Source organism: Musca autumnalis, unplaced genomic scaffold, assembly GCF_047663935.1.
Source record: "Musca autumnalis isolate F117 unplaced genomic scaffold, ASM4766393v1 scaffold_1, whole genome shotgun sequence".
NCBI lineage: Eukaryota > Metazoa > Arthropoda > Insecta > Diptera > Muscidae > Musca > Musca autumnalis.
The window spans coordinates 121,835,249-121,859,477 of NW_027411644.1; the positions used below are offsets into that span (position 1 = coordinate 121,835,249).

The 24,229-nt window shown below is 36.2% G+C and overlaps 1 protein-coding gene across 4 annotated transcripts in view; it reads left to right on the forward strand.

Moving 5' to 3' along the window:
• Positions 1 to 2,568: 2,568 nt before the first annotated feature.
• kar (monocarboxylate transporter 10-like protein kar) overlaps positions 2,569 to 24,229 on the forward strand; it is a 65,336-nt gene continuing 43,675 nt past the window's right edge. For 2 of the 4 annotated variants that reach the window (XM_073991870.1, XM_073991849.1), the window contains exons 1-2: positions 2,631 to 2,989; positions 17,391 to 17,773. In XM_073991870.1, coding sequence (XP_073847971.1) covers positions 17,431 to 17,773 — 343 coding nt within the window. In that variant the 5' untranslated portion in view covers positions 2,631 to 2,989; positions 17,391 to 17,430. Of the gene's footprint in view, positions 2,990 to 17,390; positions 17,774 to 24,229 lie in introns of all 4 variants that reach the window. The other 2 variants (XM_073991860.1, XM_073991838.1) reach the window with 2 other exon arrangements.

A 24,229-nucleotide genomic window follows, 5' to 3' on the forward strand; every position in this document is an offset into this window, starting at 1 on the left:
CAAAGTATGGACCAAATCGGTTACTCTCTTCAAGAGTCATCGTGCGCACAAATTTTCCGAACATTTTCGATCTTTTGTGGGGGAGGTACCGGAAGGAGTGGACCGATATGGCCCATCTTCGAACATAAACTACGTTTGGGAAAAATATTGCGGGTTCGAATCGGTTGATCCGTTCGAGAATTATCGTGCGCAAAAGCCAGACAGACGGACGGAAATTGCTAAATCGACTCTAAATTGTCTGAAACGGATTTCGTCAAAACATTAGAGTGGGACAATTTCGTTCAATTGAACGATCCGGATCACTATCTCGTTCAATGGACACCGTTAATTTCTTTGACAAAACTGCGTATACTTACTTTAACACGTTGGTTTTTATTATGTTACTCATTCGTTTTTTAACGAGGACAGTGATCCGGATCGTTCAATTGAACGAGATTGCCCAACTTTACCAAACATACTTGGGGTCTAAAACCATTATTTCGCTGAGGCACATTTTGCCCGTATGAAAGTGTATATACCCTCGTTAGCATAAATGCTGAGGGTATAAAAAAGCGGTGCACGGCCATAACTCCAAAAATTCGGTGGGAGTTGTGTCCGTGAAGCAATGCGGACATACATAACTACAAAAAACGCGGATTTTTTTCTTAATGTCAAAGTTACTTTTTTGCTTTTCGAAATTTTCCATTATATTCTATTGATCAAATAACTGTTATACATTTTAGAGAAGAAGTTAGAATATAAGCGGAAGTGTACATTTGGGAAGACTTAAGTGCCAAACAATACCGAAGTCTCCACAAAATCTTCCAGATTTCATAAATGTATTTAAAAATGAAATTATATCTGAATTTGTCAGTAGCAATTCGGAGAAATGTTACATATTTGTAAAAATTTAACTTATAACATCGCGCGATCTGTGGCATTTTTCGCTTTTATAAAAGTATTTGCAATTTTTTAGAAGTGGTTTCAATATGATAAAATTATAAAAAAGTACAGCCATCAATTAGTTAGTTATTACAAACTATTATATTAATAACGGTTGCCACCGTGGTGCAATGGTATGCACACCCGCCTTGCACGCTAAAGGTCGTGGGTTCGATTCTCAGGCTAGGCAACATCAAATTTTCAACGGTGGCAAAATACCCCTCAGTGATGTTGGCGACATTTCCTGAGTATTTCAGCCTTGTAAAACTTCTCTACAAGTGGTGTCTTAGGACACGCCGTTCGGACTCGGCAATAAACAGTAGGTCCCATATCATTGAGCTAATATGAATCCGGGGTGCACTCATTGATATGATAGAAGTCTCCCTTGTCCCATCTGGGATGTTTGTGGAACAATTATTATTATATTAATATCTTTAAAAATCCTTTTTGCAAATACACCCCAAAGTTTGGGGCCTTTTTCTATTGGGGCCATTTTTTAAATTGAAAATACACCCCAAAAATTGGGGTCAATTATTATTTCCGTTTGGGGTGTTATTTCAATGGGGCCTTATTCCTGTGCGCCGAAGTAGATACAAAATTTCAGCCATTTCGGTGGGATATTGAGGCTACAATCTTCAAAATACCGAAAATCGGGAGATACCGTTATTGGGGCCATATGAAGGCGTGGGCCTATACCGACAAATTTCAAGCGGAAAATGTAATGCGCCCAAAGAGGACTAAATACAAAATTTCAGCCATTTCGGTTGGGATATTGAGGCCACAAACTTGAAAATACCGATGATCGGGAGGTACCGTTGTTTGGGAGCTATATGAAAACGTGGACATATACCGACAAATTTCTAGGGGAATATTTTATACCCCAAATGAATACTTAATACCAAATGCCAGTCATTTCGGTGGAATATTAAGGCCACAACCTTCAAAATTCCAGAAATTGGGAGGTACCGTTCTATGGGAACTATATAAAGGGGTGGGTCTATACCGACAAATTTCTAGGGGAATGTTTTATATCCCAAACGATGACTAAGTACCAAATTTAAGCAATATCGGTGTGGCAATAATGTTAAAACCTGCTTTTTATGAGTGACTTACATATTTATTTATCAACTCTAAAACAATCCGCCAATGCTAGAACCTCGAAATTTGAAGATAAGAGAAAAAGCGCATAATAGTTTTTACTTTTGTTTTTCAATTTCATTGGAATAAGTTTGGACACAGTAGGTCACATTATTTTGAGGAGTTAAAAATGTGACTGACGTCACTATTGACAAACAAATTTGTTCGTATTTGAGTTAGTACTAAACATTACAACATATTCCAAGGGTAGATTTAAATTTTGTAAATATTAACGTTTTTATTTCGGTATATTTTAGCCCTATACCTATACCGCCATATGCAATTTCCACCCTCACAATGGAACATTTGGGGAGCAATTCTTTTATTTTTATTTCGTGTATAATTTATACACGTTTCTCAAGTGTTCACTGTTTGTGCGTGTAGCACTTAGTATTTATCAGGGCTGGGTATTTTGTTCAATAAAAACACCTCAACAATGCTCTCGCGAGAACTTTTAATTGCGATAAAAGAATTTGTTCCTTTATTTTTTACTATATTAACGACGACGTTCGTTGTTTTCTTTACATTGCCAACGACTGCAATCGCTTGTCGTGACTATGACACTATGTCGTAGTGCCAAGCGCCACTACATATAAACAAATCAATAATTGTAGCAGGGAGAAAAGCAAAGTTTTACTTTACCCACGACCGTCGTCGTGAGTGGTAGTTCGCTCAGCTATATTTCGGATGGTCATTATTTATAGCTTGACATCAAGAAGAATCGCGGAAATACACATTCTAAAAACAAAATAAAACGTTCGGCTCCTTTAGCTTCGTGCTTTATTTTGCGGCATAAAAATATAAACTAAATTTTTGCTAAATTACAAATTCAGAATTCAATTTCAAGGTTACGAGAGCATTTTGCGTCAATCGAAAAAGAGCAGAGTGCGTGTGTGCATGTGCATTTGTTGATATTTGTAAAAGAAAGTGAGTGAGTAATAATAAAAACACGTGTACTGGGTGGTACTGGGTCCCCCTCCCACTCTTCCATCAACTGAAATAGGGCTAAGCTGACTGACTGTTCGTCGCACACGGCCGGCCAGCCCATGCATAGAGTATAATATTGAAGATGTGTGTGATAATGTGTGTTCAAGTGATTCTGAGCATTTGTATCGGAAAAACAGAAATATACAAAACTCAAAACAACAGTTTGTTTTGTTCTTAATTTTTTGCATATTACAATAACAACAAATAAATACATACCTACAAAATAATGCTGAATTGTTCTTATTTATGGACAGTGACTACCTTTTGCGGTGCTATGCGGTTTAGTTCGGGTAGATTCGTTTTATTTTTGTAAAATGATTCCACAATGATGAAATGACATTCTTCAGTTGCAGCAACCTTCAACGTCAATGTCTGAAGAGCGATTGTTCGTCAAAATCAGAGTAGGGTTTGACCCTGTAACTGAAACCTCAGTTAAATCGAAAAGATTCATGAAATGCGAACGCAAAGTGCGTTTTTGCTTATTGTCTACATTTAGTGTTATCTTACAATTTTGTGGATTTCAATTAAGTGTGCAATAATCATTCTTACAGAACCTATAATTTTGAACTACATACATATGTACCTATGTATGTGCGTTAAGATGGCGGGAAAGTACCAAACACAAGAGTGCGTTTATGCGATGATAAGGCTGTATGTAGGTTCAACCTATAACGCACATTATAACTTAACTTTACACAACTCCGAAAAATGCTTGTGTTAAGGTTCAAATAGTAACTTGGTCAGAGAAATACGAACTGGAGTATATGTAAAGAGGAACCGAAAACAACTCCCCGAAATGTGTGTTTAAGATGCCGGCAACAAACCCCCAGCGAAACGATTGTAGCATATGGGTTGGGTACGTGGGACGTCGCTAGAATTAACTTTTTCAATACAAAACTCCTTAGGTCATGTTAGCTCGATTAATTCAATTAATTAAAAACTTTCATAAATAATTACCTTCGTCCTAATAAGACAGCAATAAATAAACAAAAATTATATTTCGTTCAAAACGCATTTTCTTTTTACTACTAATCTTTGTATCACTTGTACCATTTTGGTACCAAACAAATTCGGCCTCGAAACATATTTCATTAAAAAGTTTACCGAAACACTGTACAATTTTTGAAAAAAAAGTTCGCTAATTTTTCTGAAACAAGAAACAAGTAAGAACGGCGCACATAGGCCAAAAGTTGCCTAAAACTCAAAATATAAAAATCTCGTTCTTAAAAACAAACTGCTGGTAAACTGTAACCTGACCCTTTTCCCCATTCGCTGCAACAATCCGCAACTTTCTGAGCTAAACCAATCTAACGCACCAGTCGATTAAACTTAGCGATACTGGAAGCAATGAAGTACACATTCGAATACTATAAAATTAGGTGAACATAAAAATAAAATTATTTTCGCGAAAATTTATATTTTTCAAGGTTTTTTGTTTTTGAATATTCTCCGCATAAGATAAGCTTATAAAAATTCCAAATTGTTTTTGCATCTACACTCTTTAATTGTAGTAGTACGTCGCTTCTTTCGTGCATATTTTTTACGATAATTTTTAAGATAACTCAAATTTTAAAAGTGAAAAAGCTTTTAGTGATTTATACGCTCAAGTCCTCAATATCAGATCCAATCATATTATTTTGTGCCTATTTGCGCAAGTCTGAAAAAATCTAATTTTTATACCCTCAGCCCTTAAGGCTAAAGAGGGTATTTACACTTTGATACGACCAAAAATGTGCCTCATCGAAATAATGGTTTTAGACCCCAAGTATGTTTGTACGATATCCGTTTCAGACAATTTTGAGTAGATCTAGAAATGTCCGTCCGTCTGTCTGTCTGTCCGTCTGTCTGTCTGTCTGGCTGGCTGGTGCGCACGATAACTCTCGATCGGATCAATCGATTCGGTTCAAATTTTGGTCATCGAAATATTTTGTCCAGATTCGATTTAAGTTCGAAGATGGGCCATATAGGTCCACTCCTTCAAGTACCTCCCCCACAAATGTTCAAAAATTGTCGCAAAACTTGTGCGCACGATAACTCTTGAAGGGAATAACCGATTTGGTCTATACTTTGCACATCGTGTAATTTCTACCAAACTTAGATAAGGTTTCAATATGGACTCAATCGGTCCACTTCTTCGGGTACGTCCCACACAAAATTTCGGAAAAGTTCAGTTTAGGACCTGGTCTCGAATCGCTTTGATTTTTGTTTACGCAAGTTGTATTCACTGTCCTCTATACGACGCTGTAAGTTTCATTAGGGGCAAGTCCATACTTCCTGAGAAAATAGCCTGAAAGTTACAAAAACCCTATGACACCGTGTGTAGTGGTTGGAGCGCAAGATAACGGATCTGCCGATTCGGTCCAAAATTTGGCCTTCGTAATATTTTGTCCAAATATAGTTTAAATTCAAAGATAAGCCATATCGGTCCATTCCTTCAGGTACCTCCCCCACAAAAGTCCAAAAATGTTCGGAAAAATTGTGCGCACGATAACTCTTGAAGGGAGTGATCGATATAATCCATACTTTGCACATCCTAATATATCTACCAGATATAGATCAGATTCGAATATGGACTATATTTGTCTACTCCTTCTGGTACCTCTCACACAAAATTTCGGATATGTTCACTTTAAGACCTGCTCTCGAATCACTTTGATTTTTGTTGAAGCTATTTGCATTCGCTACCTCCATTACGACGGTAAAAGTTTTTTCAGGAGCAAGTCCATATTTCTTAGGAAAACAGCCCGAAAGGTGTAAAAAATTCTCGAACTGTTCAACCGATTTGGTCCAACATTTGGTCTTCGTCATATTATATCGAAATAAAGTTTCATGGGGCAATACCGGTCCACAACTTCCGGCACTTCTCCCCAATATTTAAAAAATGTCACTAAATGCTAGGAACATTTAGTTTAATTTCTAAACTGGCCCATATCGGTCCCCCCTAAGGGTACCTCCCCCACAAAGGTTCAACATTTGTGTCTTAGTGCAGTTAACTCCTAATCCACATTTTTGTCGGCAAGTTCAAATGTCCAAAAAGGGCCACAAAATTCTGAAGAGACCTTAAATACATTCGCTCTGTCCGTAGGTGAGAGTTTCACTTCACATTGTCTTTTTTACTTGTTATCAACTAAAACCATTGAAATATTAAAATATGGAAGTATTTAAGGAAGACAAAATATAAATACATACACTCAACGTCAGTAGAATAGAACACCTACATTTTTGTTAGTGTTATCGTATTTATCCCAAAACGAATGAATCTTCAATTTTAATCTTGTACGGATTTAAAGCCTATGATGTTCCTTATAAATCACAGAAAGAATTATGTTTCTAGCTTTTCGCTAAAATTTCGCTCAGTGTATTAAAATAGCGGTTGTTTTCATAACAGCCCAGCAAACCAATCGTACCGACATCGTAACGAAATCGGAACAAAATTCGGACGATACGTCCGATATCTGATCCGAAATCGTAACGATATCTTAACGAAAGTTGTATGAAGTGGTTGACATAATTTCGGAACGAAATGTCTTAGCGACATCGGATCGATTTCGGTCCGATTTCGTAACGAAATCTGAAGAAAATCCTTGGGAAATTCGGAAAGGAAATTTCTTTCCGACATTCGTTCCGAAATCGGAACGAAATCGGTACAAAATCTGAACTATTTCCTATCCGAAAAATCGTTTAGAAATCGGAACGAAATCTGAACGACTTTGCTTCCGAAATAGTTCAGACGTGTCGGACATCAGACATTTGGTTTGCTGGGAGATTATCTTCCTCTAAATGTGGAGCACATGTCCAAACCTTTAAACGGCAGACTTGTTCGCGGAAAAATCATTTTATTGAAGAAAAAATCAAGGTTTTTATAAGAAATTTGGACGTTTTTCATACTTATTTTGAAAATGTTCCATGTTATCAGCATCCGCAGCACTCGAATGTATTCGTCGAGGTTGTCTGTGTCATATTCTATCTTATTGTGAAGAAATATGACATAACTGCGCGACTCTTATTGATATTCCGAGATGTTTCTATTATCTGTCAACCAATCGTACCGACATCTTAACGAAATCGGAACAAAACTCGGACGATACGTCCGATGTCTGATCGAAATCCCTACATGATTAAAAACGTAGACCCATTCGCTTCGGGATAAATAAGCTAACATTAACAGAAATGTAGGTGTTCTATTCTACTGACGTGGAGTGTATATTCTGGTTTTAGCGTTAGACAAACCTACTTATTGTATTTGTACTTCTGTGTATTAGTTCACAAAAAAAAGAAAAACAAACAAAAAAAATTGTATTTGCATCTTCACTCTTAGTTAATTGTGGTACATCGTCTTTCATAAATATCTTTAATGATTACTCAAATTTTTTTTCGGTTTACTTTGTTCTCGCCTAATTTTGGATCAAGTTTCAGCATTTATCGAATGTATATAGGGCTTTTGGTGAAGATTTATCTCGGATTCCAATATATATGGGAGCTACATTGAAATCTGGACCAATTTTCACTATTTTCTGTAGAGTGTTAGTCTTTATACCGAAAATATGATTTACACAAAATTTTATTTCAATCGGACTACAAATGTTAGGAGTTTAAGTCAACTTTTAACACACATTTCCCCTATGTGCATCGCCTGGAAGTAAAATAGACTATATTAATTTTTGAAATTCTGCGTTGATGTGGAGATATAGCATCCTAATCTGTGGTACTTCCGAAAAATTTAAATTTTGAAATGAATATCTACAGAAGGGTTACAACAGATACAGTCCCGAGTCATTTAATTATTTTTATACCCTACACCACTATGTGGAAAGGGTATTATAAGTTTGTTTTCGTAAATATTCATGTAACACCGCGAAATATTCGTCGGAGACCCCCAATGTCGTATACCAATCTTCATATCTCGGCGAGATAAAGCGATTTTGAGATGTGTGTCCGTCCGTCCGTCCGTGTGTCCGTCTGTCCATTATAAATTGTAATCAAACTTCAGGCCGCAATTATGGACCGATCGTCACGAAATTTGGTATGGAGGTCGGTTTCACATCAGAATAGATCGCTATTTTAATTGGTGATGATCGTGAAATATTTAGCGGGTGAAATGGACCAAAAACATAATTTTTATCCGATTTTGTAGCTGCTCTGTAGGTCGCAATAATAGTCCGATTGCCTCGAAATCTTAAATAAGGTAAGAGTATACGACAAAGAGGAGTCTTGCAATTTGAGATGGCGATCAGACAATATTTAGAGGGTTAAATGGACCACAACTTTTGTGTGAAAATTGTGAAAATTTTTAATATACAGCTTATATCTTTTTTCCTGGAAGAGACATTCCGGGCAACTAAGCTATTCTTGGAAGAGGAACGCTTGACCTTTCTGTTGATTTCAATTGTGTTGGTGTACATGATAAGATAACAGAGTTACAGCCTAATATACCGAGTTATTTGTTTGTAGTGTAGTCATAAACACGCTAGAGGTCGCAATTGTAGCTCAATAATCACGAAATTTGGCACGAGGTTAAAGTTTATGTAGAAGAAGATGCTTACAATTTTGGATGATGATCTGGTATTATTTAGCGTGTGAAATGGACCATTACTTTTGTATGAAAAATACAAAAAAATATTTTTGGTCTATATTTTATTTCCTGGAGTGCATATGCCGGCAAGGTAGACAACATATGGAAATATAACTACTGATCTTTCCCCAGATGCAAATTGCAATCACGTGTCTGCTAGATAACGGGAATACTGCTTAATATATAATGTGTTTTGTGTAGAGAACCACATTTTCCTATTCCCAGTTTTTGCATTATTGCAAATTACATGGTGCCCTAACGTTTTAATTGTCCAATTGGATTTTTATACATACATTGCAGCATGGGTCGCTTTGCCACCTTTTTTCAAAACGATTCCACAGCCAGGCAAAATCAGACTTTCAACGGTGGCAAAATATCCTTCAGTAAGGTTTGCGACATTTTCTGATTATTTCAGCCATAAAAAAATTTTTCTACAAGTGGTGTCTTAGGGCACGTCGTTCGTACTCGGAGTTAAGATGTGGCTCCCATATCATTGGGCGAATATGAATTTGGGTACACTCACTCATTGATATGAGAGAAGTCTCCCTTGTCCCTTCTGAGATGTTTGTGAAACAATTATTATATTATTATTTAAGCTTGGTGTGATACGGTACCAGAATCCACAAAGTTATTTCTAACAATAAGTTTATTAGTTCCATTATGAAATTTTGATTTGTGAAAACCTAATTCCCAGTGGTAAAGGTGTAGGGTATCACATGGTCGGCCCCGTCCGACTATAGCCTTGGCTTACTTGTTTTGTATTATTATTTTCGATGTACATTAGGAATATAAATTTTTGAGGGCATAATATCAGAAAAAAATATTTCCCACGTACGAATTCTGTCATGTCGAAAATTTCTTATTCGCGATAGAGAATAGAAGGCACATTATTTGTTAACATGTGAGGTATTTTGTAAAATTAAAAAAAATTAAAGCCCTAATGATTTCAAAAACAACAATTTGAAGAAAATTCCCATTATTCAATGAATTTTTAGCATTCCCAAACATTTATGAGAGAACTATACTTTCCATGAGCAAAATCATTTCGGTAGTTATATAGTTGTGCTGATTTTCTAAAATTCTTATCTGGACGAGATAAAGCGATTTTGAGGTGTGTGTGTGTCCGTCCATTAAAAATTGTAATCAAACTACAGGCCGCATATATGGACCAATCTTCACGAAATTTTGAATGGTGGTCGGGTTTAGACCAGAATAGACCCCGATGATCGTGAAATTTTTAGAAGGTGAAATGAACCAAAAACTAATTTTTTATCCAATTTTGAAGCGGTTCTGTAGACCGAAATGGAAGTCTGATCGGCACGAAATTTTATATAAGGTTTGAGTTTACGACAAAGAAGTAGATTGCAATTTAACGTGATGATCAGATAATATTTAGCGGGTTAAATGGACCAGAACTTTTGTGTGAAAATTGGTAACATTTTAAGTATAATGACTATAACTTTACTCCTGGAAGATATGATCCACACATGTAAGTTATATTCGGAAGAGGAACTCTTGACCTTTCCATTGAAGACAATTATTTTGATGTACATGGTCAGATAACAGACAGCCTGATATATACAGAGATCCCACAGCTTTAATTGTGGGAAGATTAAACATAATCAAGCTAGATGTTGCAGTTCAATATAGTTCAATAGTGACAACGTTTTGCACGAGGTAAGAGGTTTGGTCAAGGAAAATTCCAATAACTTTGGATAATGATCGGATAGTATTTAGCGGGTGAAATTGACCATAGTTAGTTGTCGGAAAAATATCTATTTTTGGTGCATATTTTAAATTCTGTGGGGCATATTCAGAAAAATTAGGAACGTGAAACTTGAAAACCAACTCTTGACCTCTACATTGATGAAAATTATATCAATATAATGGTTAGATAACGGAACTACTGTCTAATACATACATAAGTAGGTTCCTTTATCGTTTTGGTTTGTGTGTAAAGCAGCCAAGATCACCCATATACGTTAACGTGACTGCAACAACAACATATGTTTTCTGTCGTGCTGTCGTGGTTAAGCAAAGGAAAGTCTCGCTCAAAGAGACCAATGCACAAAATATTTTGAGCACCACCGGTGTAAAGACCCACAATACCATTGCTATCGAACACGATATCGTTTTCGAATGTTTCTCGATATTTTTGCGGATATTTTGCTCGAGAACGGCACACGAGAATGAATTGAATTGAGGCACATTTCTGGCTTTATAGGTATGTAAAGAAGCAAAATTGCCAGATTTGGGAAGGAGAGCAACTTAAAGAGATTCAAGAGCTCCCACTTCATCCAGAAAAAATAACGGTTTGTGGGTCGGTGGAATCGCCGGACCCTATTTCTTTAAAATGATGCCGGATAGGACTTCATCGTCTATAGCGACCGTTATTGCGCCGTGATAACCGACTATTTGATGTCAGAAATTGAAGCTCGTAGTCTCACCTCAACACTCATGTAACACCGCGAAATGTTCGTCGTTGGCCCCCAATGTTATATACCATTTTTCATATCTCGACGAGATAAAGTGATATAGCGATGTGTGTCCGTCCATTATAACTTGTAATCAAACTCCAGGCCGCAATTATGGACAGATCGATATTGTTATTGGAGATGATCATGAAATATTTAGGGGGTAAAATTGACCAAAAACAAAATTTTTATCCGAATTTGTATCTGCTCTGTAGGTCGCAATCATAGTGCGATCAGCGCGAAATTTTAAATAAGGTCTGAGCTTATGACAGAAATGAAGCTTGCAATTTTACATGATGATCAGATAGTTTTTAGCGGGTGGAATGGACCGAAACTTTTGTGTGAAAATTGGAAATAATTTAATATATTTCTTATATCTTAATTCCTGGTAAACACATTCCGCCCACGTGAGTTATTTTTGAAAGACGATCTCTCGACCTCTCCATAGATGCCAATTATGTTGATGTTCGTGCTCAGATAACAGAGTTACAGCCTAGTATATACAGAAAATCCACAGTTTTAATTGTGTGTAGAGTAACCATAACCACGCTAGAGTTAGAGTTTTTGGTGAAGAAAGATGTCAACAATTTTGGATAATGAGCGTATAGTTCTTAGCGGGTGAACTTTTGTGGGAAAAATATCCAAATTCAATTTTTGGTCTATATTTTATTTCTAGGAGCCATATTTCTACGAAAATAAACTTGAAACCCAACATGAATAAAGCGGTTAGATAACTGAACTACTGCCTAACATATACGTTTTTTATACCCTACACCACTATGTGGGAGGGTATTATAAGTTGGTTTTGGCCAAAAAGTTTGTAACGCATCCAAATAATGGTCGTAGACCCATGCTTATATATACCAAGATGAATGTCTCGACGAGCTGAGTCGATCTGGCTATGTGTGTCCGTCCCTCAGTCCGTCCGCCCGTCCGTCTGTCCATCTAAACCTTGTAATCACGCTACAGGTCGCAATTTTGATCGGATCGTCACGAAATTTTGGATGTTGATGGGGGTCCCGGAGGGGAAGAAGCCTATTGATTTTGGTGATGATCGGATAATATTTAGGGGTCGGAATGGGCAAAAAACTTATGTGGATAAAAAGACAACGTTTTTTTCTAAAGCGAATATCTCAGCTTCTATACGGGGTATACCAAAAGCAAAACCTGACAATAAAAGTAGAAAATATCACCTTTCTAATGATGTAAAGTAGGTTCTCGTACGTGATCAAACAACGAAGATATCACAATAGTCGGTAATACATCCCATTTCTCCACTTTTTGGAAATAACGCTACAGGTCACAATTTTGATCGGATCGTCACGAAATTTTGAGGGTTAATGGGGGTCACACAGATGAAGAAGCCTATTGATTTTGGGTCGTAATGGGCAAAAAACTTATTTTGAGAAAAAGACAACGTTTTTTTCCTAAGCGAATATCTCAGCTTCAATATTGGGTATACCAAAAGCAGAACCTGGCCATGAAAGTAGAAAACATCGCCTTTCTAATGATGTAAAGTAGGTTCTCGTAGGTGATCAAACAACGAATATATCGCAATAGCCGCTAATAGAACCCAACTTTTTAGTTTTGCGATTTTAATAATAATGACGAATATCACAGCTTCGGTTGGCGATCTTCCAAAAACAAAGTCTGACTATGAAAGTAGAAAATCCCATCTTTACAGTGATGCAAAGTAGGTTGGCGTAGGTGGCCACATAACGGAGATATCACAATAGTCGGCAATACATCCAATTTTTTTCATTTTTTTGTAATCACGCTACAGGTCGCAATTTGATCGGATCGTCACGAAATTTTGGGGGCTAATGGGGATCCTACAGAGAAAGAAGCCTATTGATTTTTGATGAGACGACTCCTAGTCTCATCACAAATGCACCCAAGAAACCAAAGGAAAATAAACTAAGAAAATGAAAACACACGCGCAATGCGATGTTGTTCGTTTCGTTGCTTTAGAGAGACTCTTTATTTCCTACAAAATATTTAAACCTAAATCTTACAAATCTAATAATAACACACATACATTTGGTTTACACGCACATTAGAAATGCACGCTGCATCTATAAATACATTATGACGCCGTGCACACACACGTTGCGCCGATAATGGAAAATACATATTTTATTATCGACCCTTCGCTATCTTTACTATTTTGGGTACGACATTTGTTCCATTATTTATGGCCGACAGTTGATTATTTTTAGACATAGATTCTTAGACGACATGCTTACAAAGAAATCTACCTGACTCTATTTACACAGAAAAGAGTCTTCTACAAAATTCACCAATTTTGGTGATGGTCGGATAATATTCAGGGGTCGGAATGGGCAAAAAACTTATTTGGAGAAAAAGTTAACGTTTTATTTCAAAGCGAATATCTCCGCTTCTAAAAGGGGTATATCAAAAGCAAAACCTGCTAATGAAAGTAGAAAATATCGCCTTTGCAACGATTTTACGTATGTTGTCGTAGGTGGGCAAACAAGATATCGCAAAAGCCGCTAATAGAACACAACTTTTCATTTTTGCGATTTTAATAATAATGACAGCTTTGGTTCGGGGCCTTCCAAAAGCAAAGTCTGACAATGAAAGTAAAAAATCCCATCATTACAATGATGTAAAGCAGGTTGGCGTAGGTATCCAAATAACGGAGATATCGCAATAGTCGGTAATACATCCCATTTTTCCACTTTTTTGGAAATCACGCTACAGGTCGCAATTTTAATTGGATCGTCACGAAATTTTGGGTGTTATTGGGGGTCATACAGAGGAAAAAACTTTTTGATTTTTGATAATGGTCGGATATTATTCAGGGGTCGGAATGTGAAAAAAAAAATATTTGGAAAAAAGACCAACGTTTTAGTTCAAAGTAAAGTAGAAAATATCACCTTTACAACGACGTGAAGTAGGTTGTCATAGGTGGTCAAACAACAGAGATATCGCAATAGTCGGTAATGCATCCCTTTTTCCATTTTTGTGCAATCACACTACGAAATTTTGATCGGATCCTCACGAAATGTTGGGGGTTGATGGGGGTCTAACAGAGAAAGAAGCCTATTGGTGGTTGGCATACATCCCACTTTTCCATTTTTGATTTTGGGTTTCACTGTCGATGCACTTAAATGCGTTTCAAAAAAATTGACCTGTGTTAATGAAGACATTCAGAGCAATGGCGCTAAGCTATCCCAATTTTAATATTTTGAATTTCATTAGTCAAAAGCTTATAAATAGGGGTAGTGGTGTAGGGTATCACATAGTCGGCCCCGACCCGACTATAGCCTTGGCTCACTTGTTTTTTATTGTTGTGATTTTCTTACATAGAACTACAATTATGCTCTGTTCCAGAACCTGCAAGAAGCTACTATTTTTTACTACGATAACATTTTTTCCTTTATGTTATCGAAAAAATAGTAAAAATTAGTAGATTCTTGCAGTACTGGAACAGACCAATTCATTCCATGTTACAAAATGACGCAATCATGATAGAAAAGAGTTAAAATCATGAAAAAATGATTTCCAGGTTTTTTAGTTGTTACAAATTACAATGCTGTACAGCAACTTGAAGTTTTTATGATAACTTTGGTAAAAAATACCTCGAAATATTGGTATTTTTTCATTGATCGATTCTATAAAAATCACCGAAAACTATTTCTAAAATTCTTTTAATATTTGTTTATACCCTCAAAATTTATTATCGATTATCTAAATAATGATTTTAGACTTCAAGTATGTTTTTATGAAATCTATTTCAGACAATTCGGAGTCGATTTACCTATGTCCCTCCGGCTGGCTGGTGCGCACTATAACTATAACTTTCGAAGAATCAACCTATTTGGTTCAAATTTTAGGTCTCGCCTACCTCTTCCGTTAATTACCCCCACAAAAGTTCAAAAATTTTCGCTAAGATTATTCGCACGATAGTTCTTGAAGGGACTAAACGAATTGTTACAAACTAGGGATGTGGAAATATTATTTCCATGCATATATCAGATTCGAATATGGACTATATCGACCCACACCTTTGGGAAAAGCATAGTTTAACAGCTCTTCTTGATCCGTTATGAATTTTTTTGAAACATGTTTGCCTTGCAATCCCTTTTACGACGGTGCAAAATTTTTGTGGCAAGTCCATACTTTCTGAGGCGACGCCAACTAAACTGACTAGTGCCTAAAATAATCCTCGAAGGGAGAAACCGATTTGGTGTTAATTTTGTACATCGTATTATTTCTCAGAGACTTGGATTACGTCCGAATATGGACTACATCGGAGCACTCCTTCCGGTGCCTCCAATACAAATTTTGGAAAGAGTACCGTTTAAGGACTCGTCTTGGATTGTTTAATTTTTTTTGCATATATTTCTTTGTCTTTGTGGCCTTTGTTACGACGATGCAATTTTTTTGGGGGTCAAAGTCCATTCTTCTTGGAAAATTTAAAAAACCGTAGAGACGTTATAAGTATTGTGTTTACTTATTTTCTTTGTGTCCGAGGCTGAGGGTATATTTTCGTCGGCACAGCTGACTGATACTTTCTGACTTGTTTTAATAATATGTAGCGAAAAAGCCCCGATTAGCCATTATAAAATACGGAAAATAATACCTTACGTTTCCAGTAATGACGCCGTATATATGTATGTACGTTCTATATCTCTGGTATGTTAAAAATGTATATCAACTTATGTATGTATGACCGGACGGCTAAAATATGTCGCAATCATATAAAAGAAATTCCTTGGAAAATAGTGCCCAGGTGTAGTGGAGTAGGGTATCACATGGTCGGACCTGTCCGACTATAACCCTCTCTGACTTGTTTTCTTTAAAGAAAGTAGGAACCTCTAAATGGATCACCTTTTATTATCAGGAAATGAATTGACGATAGTTTTTAAGATATTGGCGAAAAAATTGTTGGTGGAGTTACTCGATGTTTCTGTTTTGTACCCTTTTCGTCTCTATTTCGTTGTTATGTTTGCGATACTGTTGGTAAACATTGTTGTCTTGTATTTGGGAACCTATCCATATATTGTCTTTACCAACACTTATTGTTTATATTATACGTAGCATTTATATCGAAATTATTTGAAAAATGCAAATGGGATTTTATACAAAAACCATCAAATTATTTTTTGAAACAAAAAAATTTCCAAAGTAAAAATGTTACTCGAAACAATTTTTCATGTGAAGAAATAACATTCACCAAATGTTCGAAAATGATATCATTTCGAACTTTTGGCGAACAAAAGAAAAACACAAGAAAAATAATTTGCCAATCGTTCGAAAATAATATCGTTTTCGAAACTTGTGGCAAACATTCGAAAAATATCAGCAACTGGTATGGCGGGTAAACCTTCCATGCTACAAAAGGTCGTAATCATGATAGAACATTTTTCAATCATGATATGCAAATTACAATGCCGTACGACTTTTGGAAATGTTTGTGGTACCTTTGGTAAAAAGTAATGTAATGAAAGGTGTTTACACCTGGAAAGTTTTTGCGGATTCTGAAACTACAATGTTCATAGATGAGAAAAATACAAAAAAAAAAAAATAAATCGCCAGGGGCTATTTAAATAAATCGCTGCCAAAGAGAACTTTTTTAGGTTTTTTAGGTTTTAAAGATTTTGCTTGGAAACGGCAAGTCTTATCGAAATGTGACTAGAAATATTATAGCTGTGAACATTCTCTACAAAATTGTCTTTTGTAATTATTTTCTAAGTTGTACTATTTTTGAGATACGTAAGTTTAAGTTGGGAAATTGCAGCCGTGACATTGTTTTATATGGAGGCGATACAGTAGTCAGTGCATTGTTCCAATTTTAACATCTATATATCTAAATCGGTAAAACCTACGAAAATATCCTAAACGTCAATCGTGTAGAGAATTTTCACTGCTATATTTTCTTTAGTGCCATTTCTATATAACTTGCGGTTTCCAAGCAAAATCGTGAAAACCCTAAAAATGTGAACTTTGACCGCGATTTTTTTTGTAGTTTCAGAATCCGCAAAAACTTTCCAGGTTTAAGCAGCCTTCATTTAAAGTTAGTTCATGGGCACCGTGTTCGGTAAAAATCACCGAAAGCAAGATATAGTACGTTTATATATAACCGGATTTAACAAACCCACTGGGTTTCAAATGTAAATTCCTTTGCGTATACGTCAAATAAATCCTTTCATGGAAAAATGGTGCCCGGAGGAAGTGGTGTAGGGTACTACATGGTCGGCCCCGTCCGACTATAGCCTTCTCTTACTTGTTTTTTTTTTTATATTATCATATTTAATTTTCTTTCGTTTCAGTTACCTACACAAACCTGAAGGAATTTAAAGAAAATCGGCTATGACAGAAAACGAGCCCTTAAATGAGAGTACGCAACCGAATGGCAAAATTGTAGCGATCGATAGCAACGGCCGTTTGAACGGTAACAATCATGCGAATGGCAAGTATCAAAAGGCCAAAACATTGCCAACGCCGGCGGAGCATATTGAGGCGCCATGTTGTCGGGACATACATGGCGCTAAGGAGCCACCAGATGGCGGTATGCGTGCTTGGTTGGTTATGATAAGCGCATTTCTGTGTAACGGAGTAATATTTGGCATCATCAATACATACGGAGTGATACATAAACTGCTAACTGAACGACTGCAGGAGCAGGGCGACACAGATGCTTCCAGCAAGGCGGGTAAGTGAATATATTCAACTTGTAATTTCATTCACCTTTTTTGTGAAGCGCATGAAGAAAGTCTGTGATGAAATGGCGGCGGCGTTGGGCACAAGAGCTCATATCTACTACGTCTTTTTGTTTTAGAGTTTTATTTTTTCATATTGACATCAAACACCCAATAATTTCTGGGGTCATTACACGGTCCCCCCTACCCTCAAAAACCACCATTCATCCAAATCAACTATACCGTGTCGGCGTTTAATTGGCTTACAATGGCCAAAGTAATTTTTAAAGCATTCCAATTTAGCTGGAAATACTCTCAAATTATCACACCGAGAAATATGAAGACTTAGTAGTGGCGGAGAAGACAAAAAATTGACAATGCTTTCATGCAGTTGCGCTCAAACGTAGTTTATAAACTTTCGGTTCGAACGTTATAGTAACTATGAATGTGTATGTACAATGTACACTACGGTCAGAGGCCTATTGATAATAGATGAGGGAACGAATAATAAGAATAAAAAATGAATGAATTATAACGAAAAGTTCAATTGATTCATGACTTTTGTCAAGGTTCATGTCGGTTACAGTTCTTTCGTCAAAGAAAACCGCCACCACTCAAGCCGCAAAAATCATTGACATCATTTTTAGCGACTGCGGATGTGAATTGTCGGAAATAATACTCGTACATCGCGAAGATGACTGACTATCCATAGTACCGTGTGGTATTCTTAAAACTGTTCCGCTCTATTGTGTTAGTTAGTAAACAATTGGTGGCTAAAATTGCTTTGTTTTTTTTTTTTTTGAATATTGGCTTCTTCTTTAAAATTGGTTTTAAAGACAGAAGACACTTTGGGAAAGTTTTCATATGACAATTTCTGATACATACTCGTTATGCATGCGTATTATGCTAACCACTAACCGAAACTGCAGATACATGCAATGCTTCGGAAAAATTTCTAGTAGCTTTTTTTTTGTTAAGGTTTAGCTGGACAAAACCTTAGCCGGATTAATAAATTTATTCGTTACATACCTACATGTGCCATAAAAGTAGATGCATTTAATGTGCGTTCGTCTTTGGTTTTATGCTGCAATAGAAACACTACTGACCCAGTTATAGGTACTTTGTTGCCATTCGTTGTCTAGCTTGGTTAACCGGTTGGACTCTACTGTGGAATAGGGAAGCCCTAGAAGTGCACCAACTAACAACACTTTTGCCACTTGCTCTTGCTAACAAAAAAAGTTCCGCAATTTGATCCAATGCTTGCGACTCCATGCCACGAAACGTTTGGTTGAAATGAATTTGAAAACTGGATGGCATTGTACGATTACAAAAAAAAAAAAAAAAAAAATTAAAAAATACAGCAGAAAAAAATACCGCAATCAACAACAAATTAATTATGTAAATTGCATTTTCTTTACTACCGATACATTTTTCATTGTTTTCCTTCTTAACTGAAATTAAAAATTGTGGGAGAAAAAACCCCATTAACATGTTTATGTTAGTATTTGCAATGGAATATATAGATTCAAGAATCTATTCCAATATAATTCCTGCAAAACATTTTTTAAAGCCGACAACGGGTTGGGGTGTTGAGCATAGTACGACGTACAGTGGTTCAGGAATCGATTTTCCTGGCCAAAACTCCAATTTTTTGTCGTCACCGATTGTTAATTTCTATATGGGATTCGATAGTCAACATATTGGAACTTAGAAAACCTAAAAATTGGGTCAAGTTATTGGAATGTGTGGGCGTTGCGTTCTTCTAAAGACGACCACATTTTCACAATTTTGGAATATAAATACATACGTAATTTTTGCATATTTCTTGAGAAATAAACATATCTCGGAAACTATAACGTATATTGTGTTCATTGTTTTTTTGTTAGGTAGGTGTTTCCTTTTTTAAATAGTTAGAGCATATGAAAAACTCAAAACTTCGACCTTGAATTCCTCTGCAACTACTTGACCGAACTCGAATGTTTTTAATGTGTCGGAACGATAATTATGTTAATGCTGATCAAGAATATATATATATATATATATATATATATATATATATATATATCTAATATATAAAAGGCAATGTGTGTATGTTAGTATGTTTGTTTGTTTGTATGTTTGTATGTTCCGAATAGACTCAAAAACGGCTGAATTGATTTTCTTGAAAATGTCAGATAATGTACTGGGAACACCGGTGGTGAAAATAGGCTATATATTTTTTTGAATGGTCGTCGCGGAAGTGAAATATCGCGATCATCCCAAATTATTCAAAAATGTATTATTTCAGATAATATACCTAATTTTAGTAAGCGTGACTACAAAACCGCTAAAACACTGGCTTTAATATATGGGATAACGTGGTCAACGCTATATTTTGGAATACAGTAAAATCCCGATGACTTGAGATGTCACTATATAGAAATTCCGAAAAATCGATTGGGAAATCATATGAAATTTTGTATGTGGAGTTTTTAGGTCTGAGAATAGGTCGTAATCTATTTTTTATCCCGCTAAGTGTAGTGACCGGTGGTCCTCCCCACAATTTTTTTAAGAAAACCGCGAAATTCAAGATACTTTTTAATATATTGTTTACAAATTGTTTGCAATGCTATGGTAATTACAGTCTTGACGACCATTCGTCGCGGAAGTGAAAATCGCGGTCATCCCAAAATTTTCAAAAATGTATTATTTCAATTAATTAGAACTGTCGTAAGCTGTTTTTATAGTGACCGGTGGTCCTCCACCACAATGTTTTTAAGAAAATCTGAAATCTTTGATATTTTTGAACGTATTGTTTACAGATTGTTTTCCCTGAATGATCGCGGTCATCACAAAGTTTTCAAAAATGTATTATTTCAATTAATATACATAATTTTAGTAAGCGTGACACAAAAATGATATAAACACTAGCTTGAACAAGTGGGATAGCGCGGTCGTGAGCTATTTTAATACGGCTAAGTGTAGTGACCGGAGGTTCTCCTTCAATTTTTTTTTAGATCTGAAGTCCATGATATTTTTCAACGTATTGTTTACAGATTGTTTGCAATACTACTGTAATTACTGTCTTGACCCTGAATGGTCTTCGCGGAAGTGAAATATCGCGAAAAGTTAAATATCGCGGTCATCACAAAATTTGGAAACATTTATTATTTCAGATAATATACACAATTTTGTAAGCGTGCCTAAAAAACGCTATAAACGCTGAACACTAAACAATAAGTGGGACAGCGCGATCAACTCCACATTTTGGAATACAGTAAAATCCGGATAACTTGAGATGTCACAAGATCGAAATTCCAGAAAGATCCATTGGAAATCAGACAAAGTTATTGATATACAATACAATATCATCATTGGAATCAGAATACCGCGATCGTGTTCGATTTTTGAAAATATTATAATTACGGATAAAATCTCAAAATGTGGGAAGTGAAACTTCATGAGCATTGATTTCAGTCCTTGGAATAGCTAGGTAAAGATACATTTTTTAAATACAGCAAAATCTCGATAATAACTACCACAATTTATAGAAGTAATTTTTTATGAATTATATAAATGTTGCCATACATATCCCGAAGGAACATACATTTCGCTGAGGGGTATTTTACCACTATTGCATATAGAGCGCGAAGAAAAAAAGCGTTACGTTCGATCGGCCTGAATGAGGTTAAATCCACCAATAATAGCGAAAATCAGGTGCTACCGTTCTATGGGAGCTATATCAAAACGAGGACATATACTGAACAGTGGCTATATCTCTGACTATCGAAAATCGGGAGGTACTGTTTTATGAGAGCTGTATCAAAACGTGAACCTATTACTGTTACATACCGAGCGCAAATAAAAAGGCGTGTCTTTCGGTCGATACGAATATTTATGCCCTCCTCTTTAAAATATATTAAAACCAGATTTCAGCCATTTCGGTGTGATAATGATGTTAAATTCTCAAAAATAGCGAAAATCAGCCGGTACCGTTCTATGGGAGCTATATCAAAACGTGGACCTATACCAACAATTCTTTGCAGTAATAATTACTACCCTAACCGAGACCAACAATCCAATATATAGCAATGTCAATTGACGTGCACCGACCATTATATGTGGGTCACAAAGTGCTTTAAACTGTCGATTTATGGTGAAGGGTATAAAAAGAGAGATTTTATATCTTAAATTTGGGGGATACCATTATATGGAATTTATGTCAAAACATTGATTTATATTATGAAGTTTCTAGAGGGATGCCTAATTATGGGTGTATCAATACTGGATAATTAACTAAAGTTTACACGGAGAACCCAAACAACGGGCCAGCAACGCGGACCGGGTCAGCTAGTATATATATATATATGTACTTTATAGGATTTCCGACGAATTGTATTTCTATATGTTACAAACGGAATGACAATTTTATTATACCCTCCATATTATGATGAAGGGTATACAAAATCTATACATTTATGTCTTTGTCACTTAACAGCTGCGAAATAACTAAAAAAGAAGCTTCAGCATGCAAACAAAACAATAACTCTCCCTTACTGTTGTAGTTCTTAAAATGCTGAAATTAAAAGAAATCTTGCTGAAGGGAAATTTAGAGAAATCTGGAAATATTTCTAATCAAACTGCAAAAATCTGATATCAGAGCCCTCGTCAAACATTGTTAGCTGAGGAGATACGGCTACTACAAAAGTTTCTCACTTAATAATGAAAACGCGAATATTTATACACTTTTGCAAGCGCTTAAACCTATTGTCGAAGAAAATTTTCCACTCGGATTGAGACACCTCAAACAATGGTTTTTCAACGCTTCAACAGCATCTTCTGGCGACGGATATCGTTGACCACGCCCTTGATTGATGTGCGGGAATAAAATGAAGTTATTTTGTGTCAAATCACGTTTTATCCGGTCAAGAAGGCGCTGGTTTGAACCGATGTGTGAGAACTCACATTGTCATGGTGCCCAATGATTCGTCTTTTCTTGTTCGTTTTTCAAATTTCTCCTAAGACTTCAAAAACAAATTGTGGTGTACCACTAAGAATTAACCGTCGTACGTTCCTCAAGCCGTATGTATAGCCGCCACATGGTCAGCTTAGCCGAAGAAACAGACGGCTTCTCCCATGAACAACTTTCGTTGCATTTGGCTCGTCTTCGAAGTCCCACATGACCGATTGCTTTGGGTTCAAAGGCATAGATCAATGTTACGTCACCTGTGAGGGTCTTAGAAGTGTTTTTTGAAGCACTGCGATAGTATTTTTTAAAATCTCTTTGCACCAATCGACAAGAGCCTTGATTTTCAAATTTTGCTGGATTTAACGTGAGCAAACCTGTTCATGCAATATCGAATGTATGCTGGTGGAGGAAATGCCCAAGTATGCCTCTATTTCATGGTTCGTCACATGACGTTTTTGCATTATCAGTTAACGGCATCAATGCTTTCTGGCACAGCGGCCGTTTTTGGCCGACATTCACGACCTTCGTCTTTAATCGATCGTTGCCCACGATTGAATTCATTAAACCAGTTTTTCACAGTGCTATAAAATGGTGCTTCATAGCCATACACAGATTTAATTTCGAAAATGTTCACAAGAAAATTCCATTTTTTGGCAAATAGCTTTTTTCAAGACGCTTAAACAACGCACACATGTCAAACTTTCAAATCGAAAGAGACTTGTCTACTATGGCATTTCTTATAACTTTTGAATCTCTTACAACCTTTTCCATCAGAGTGTTCAAGAGATCACGCGAAATGCTGTTTGCTTGTATGAAATCTCTTTTTGTGCTAACTTTTCGGAGAGGTTTTTCCTATTTTGACTGAGGGTCGGGTATCAGTAACTACGTATAATCTGGCTCGTACCTTTGCTGCAACCATAGACAAAAAAATTCTCTCACTGAGTGGGAATTGAGTAAGTCAGCTATGCACCCAATTTTTAAAATCTCAATAACTATAAATTTTTAAACTATTTTATCTGGTAAAAGACAATATTTGGGTATTATTTGGCCGGATCTACATCCTCATATAAAAGTATTCAACAAAATATTGCAGTTTACCCCAAAACATTGTGCAATTGAGTGAGATGTCTGTGTAGTTTCCGTTTGGGCGACACCTACAAAAAACAAGAACACTACAATTTCTCTGTCTATACTTTTATTAGTCTATGCTGCAACAAGGTGGCGATCTGAGTCGATGTTTGCTAATGAATGTCGAAATGCTTAAATCTGGTATTGTTAACTACCATATTCTTTGCCGCTGCGAAGTCTATCAGCTATATTCCATTGTCAGATATTTCACTGAATTTCGCGACTGTTGGGCCAAAGATATTTTCCTTTCCAATTTTTTCATTTAAATCGCCTAGAATAATTTTAACATCATGGGCAGGGTGACGGTCATATGTATGTTTCTTCAAAGCGTTCGTAACATTTATGCTCTGCTGGTCCTTGTATTCAGCAACAATTTATCCGAATTATAGCAAGT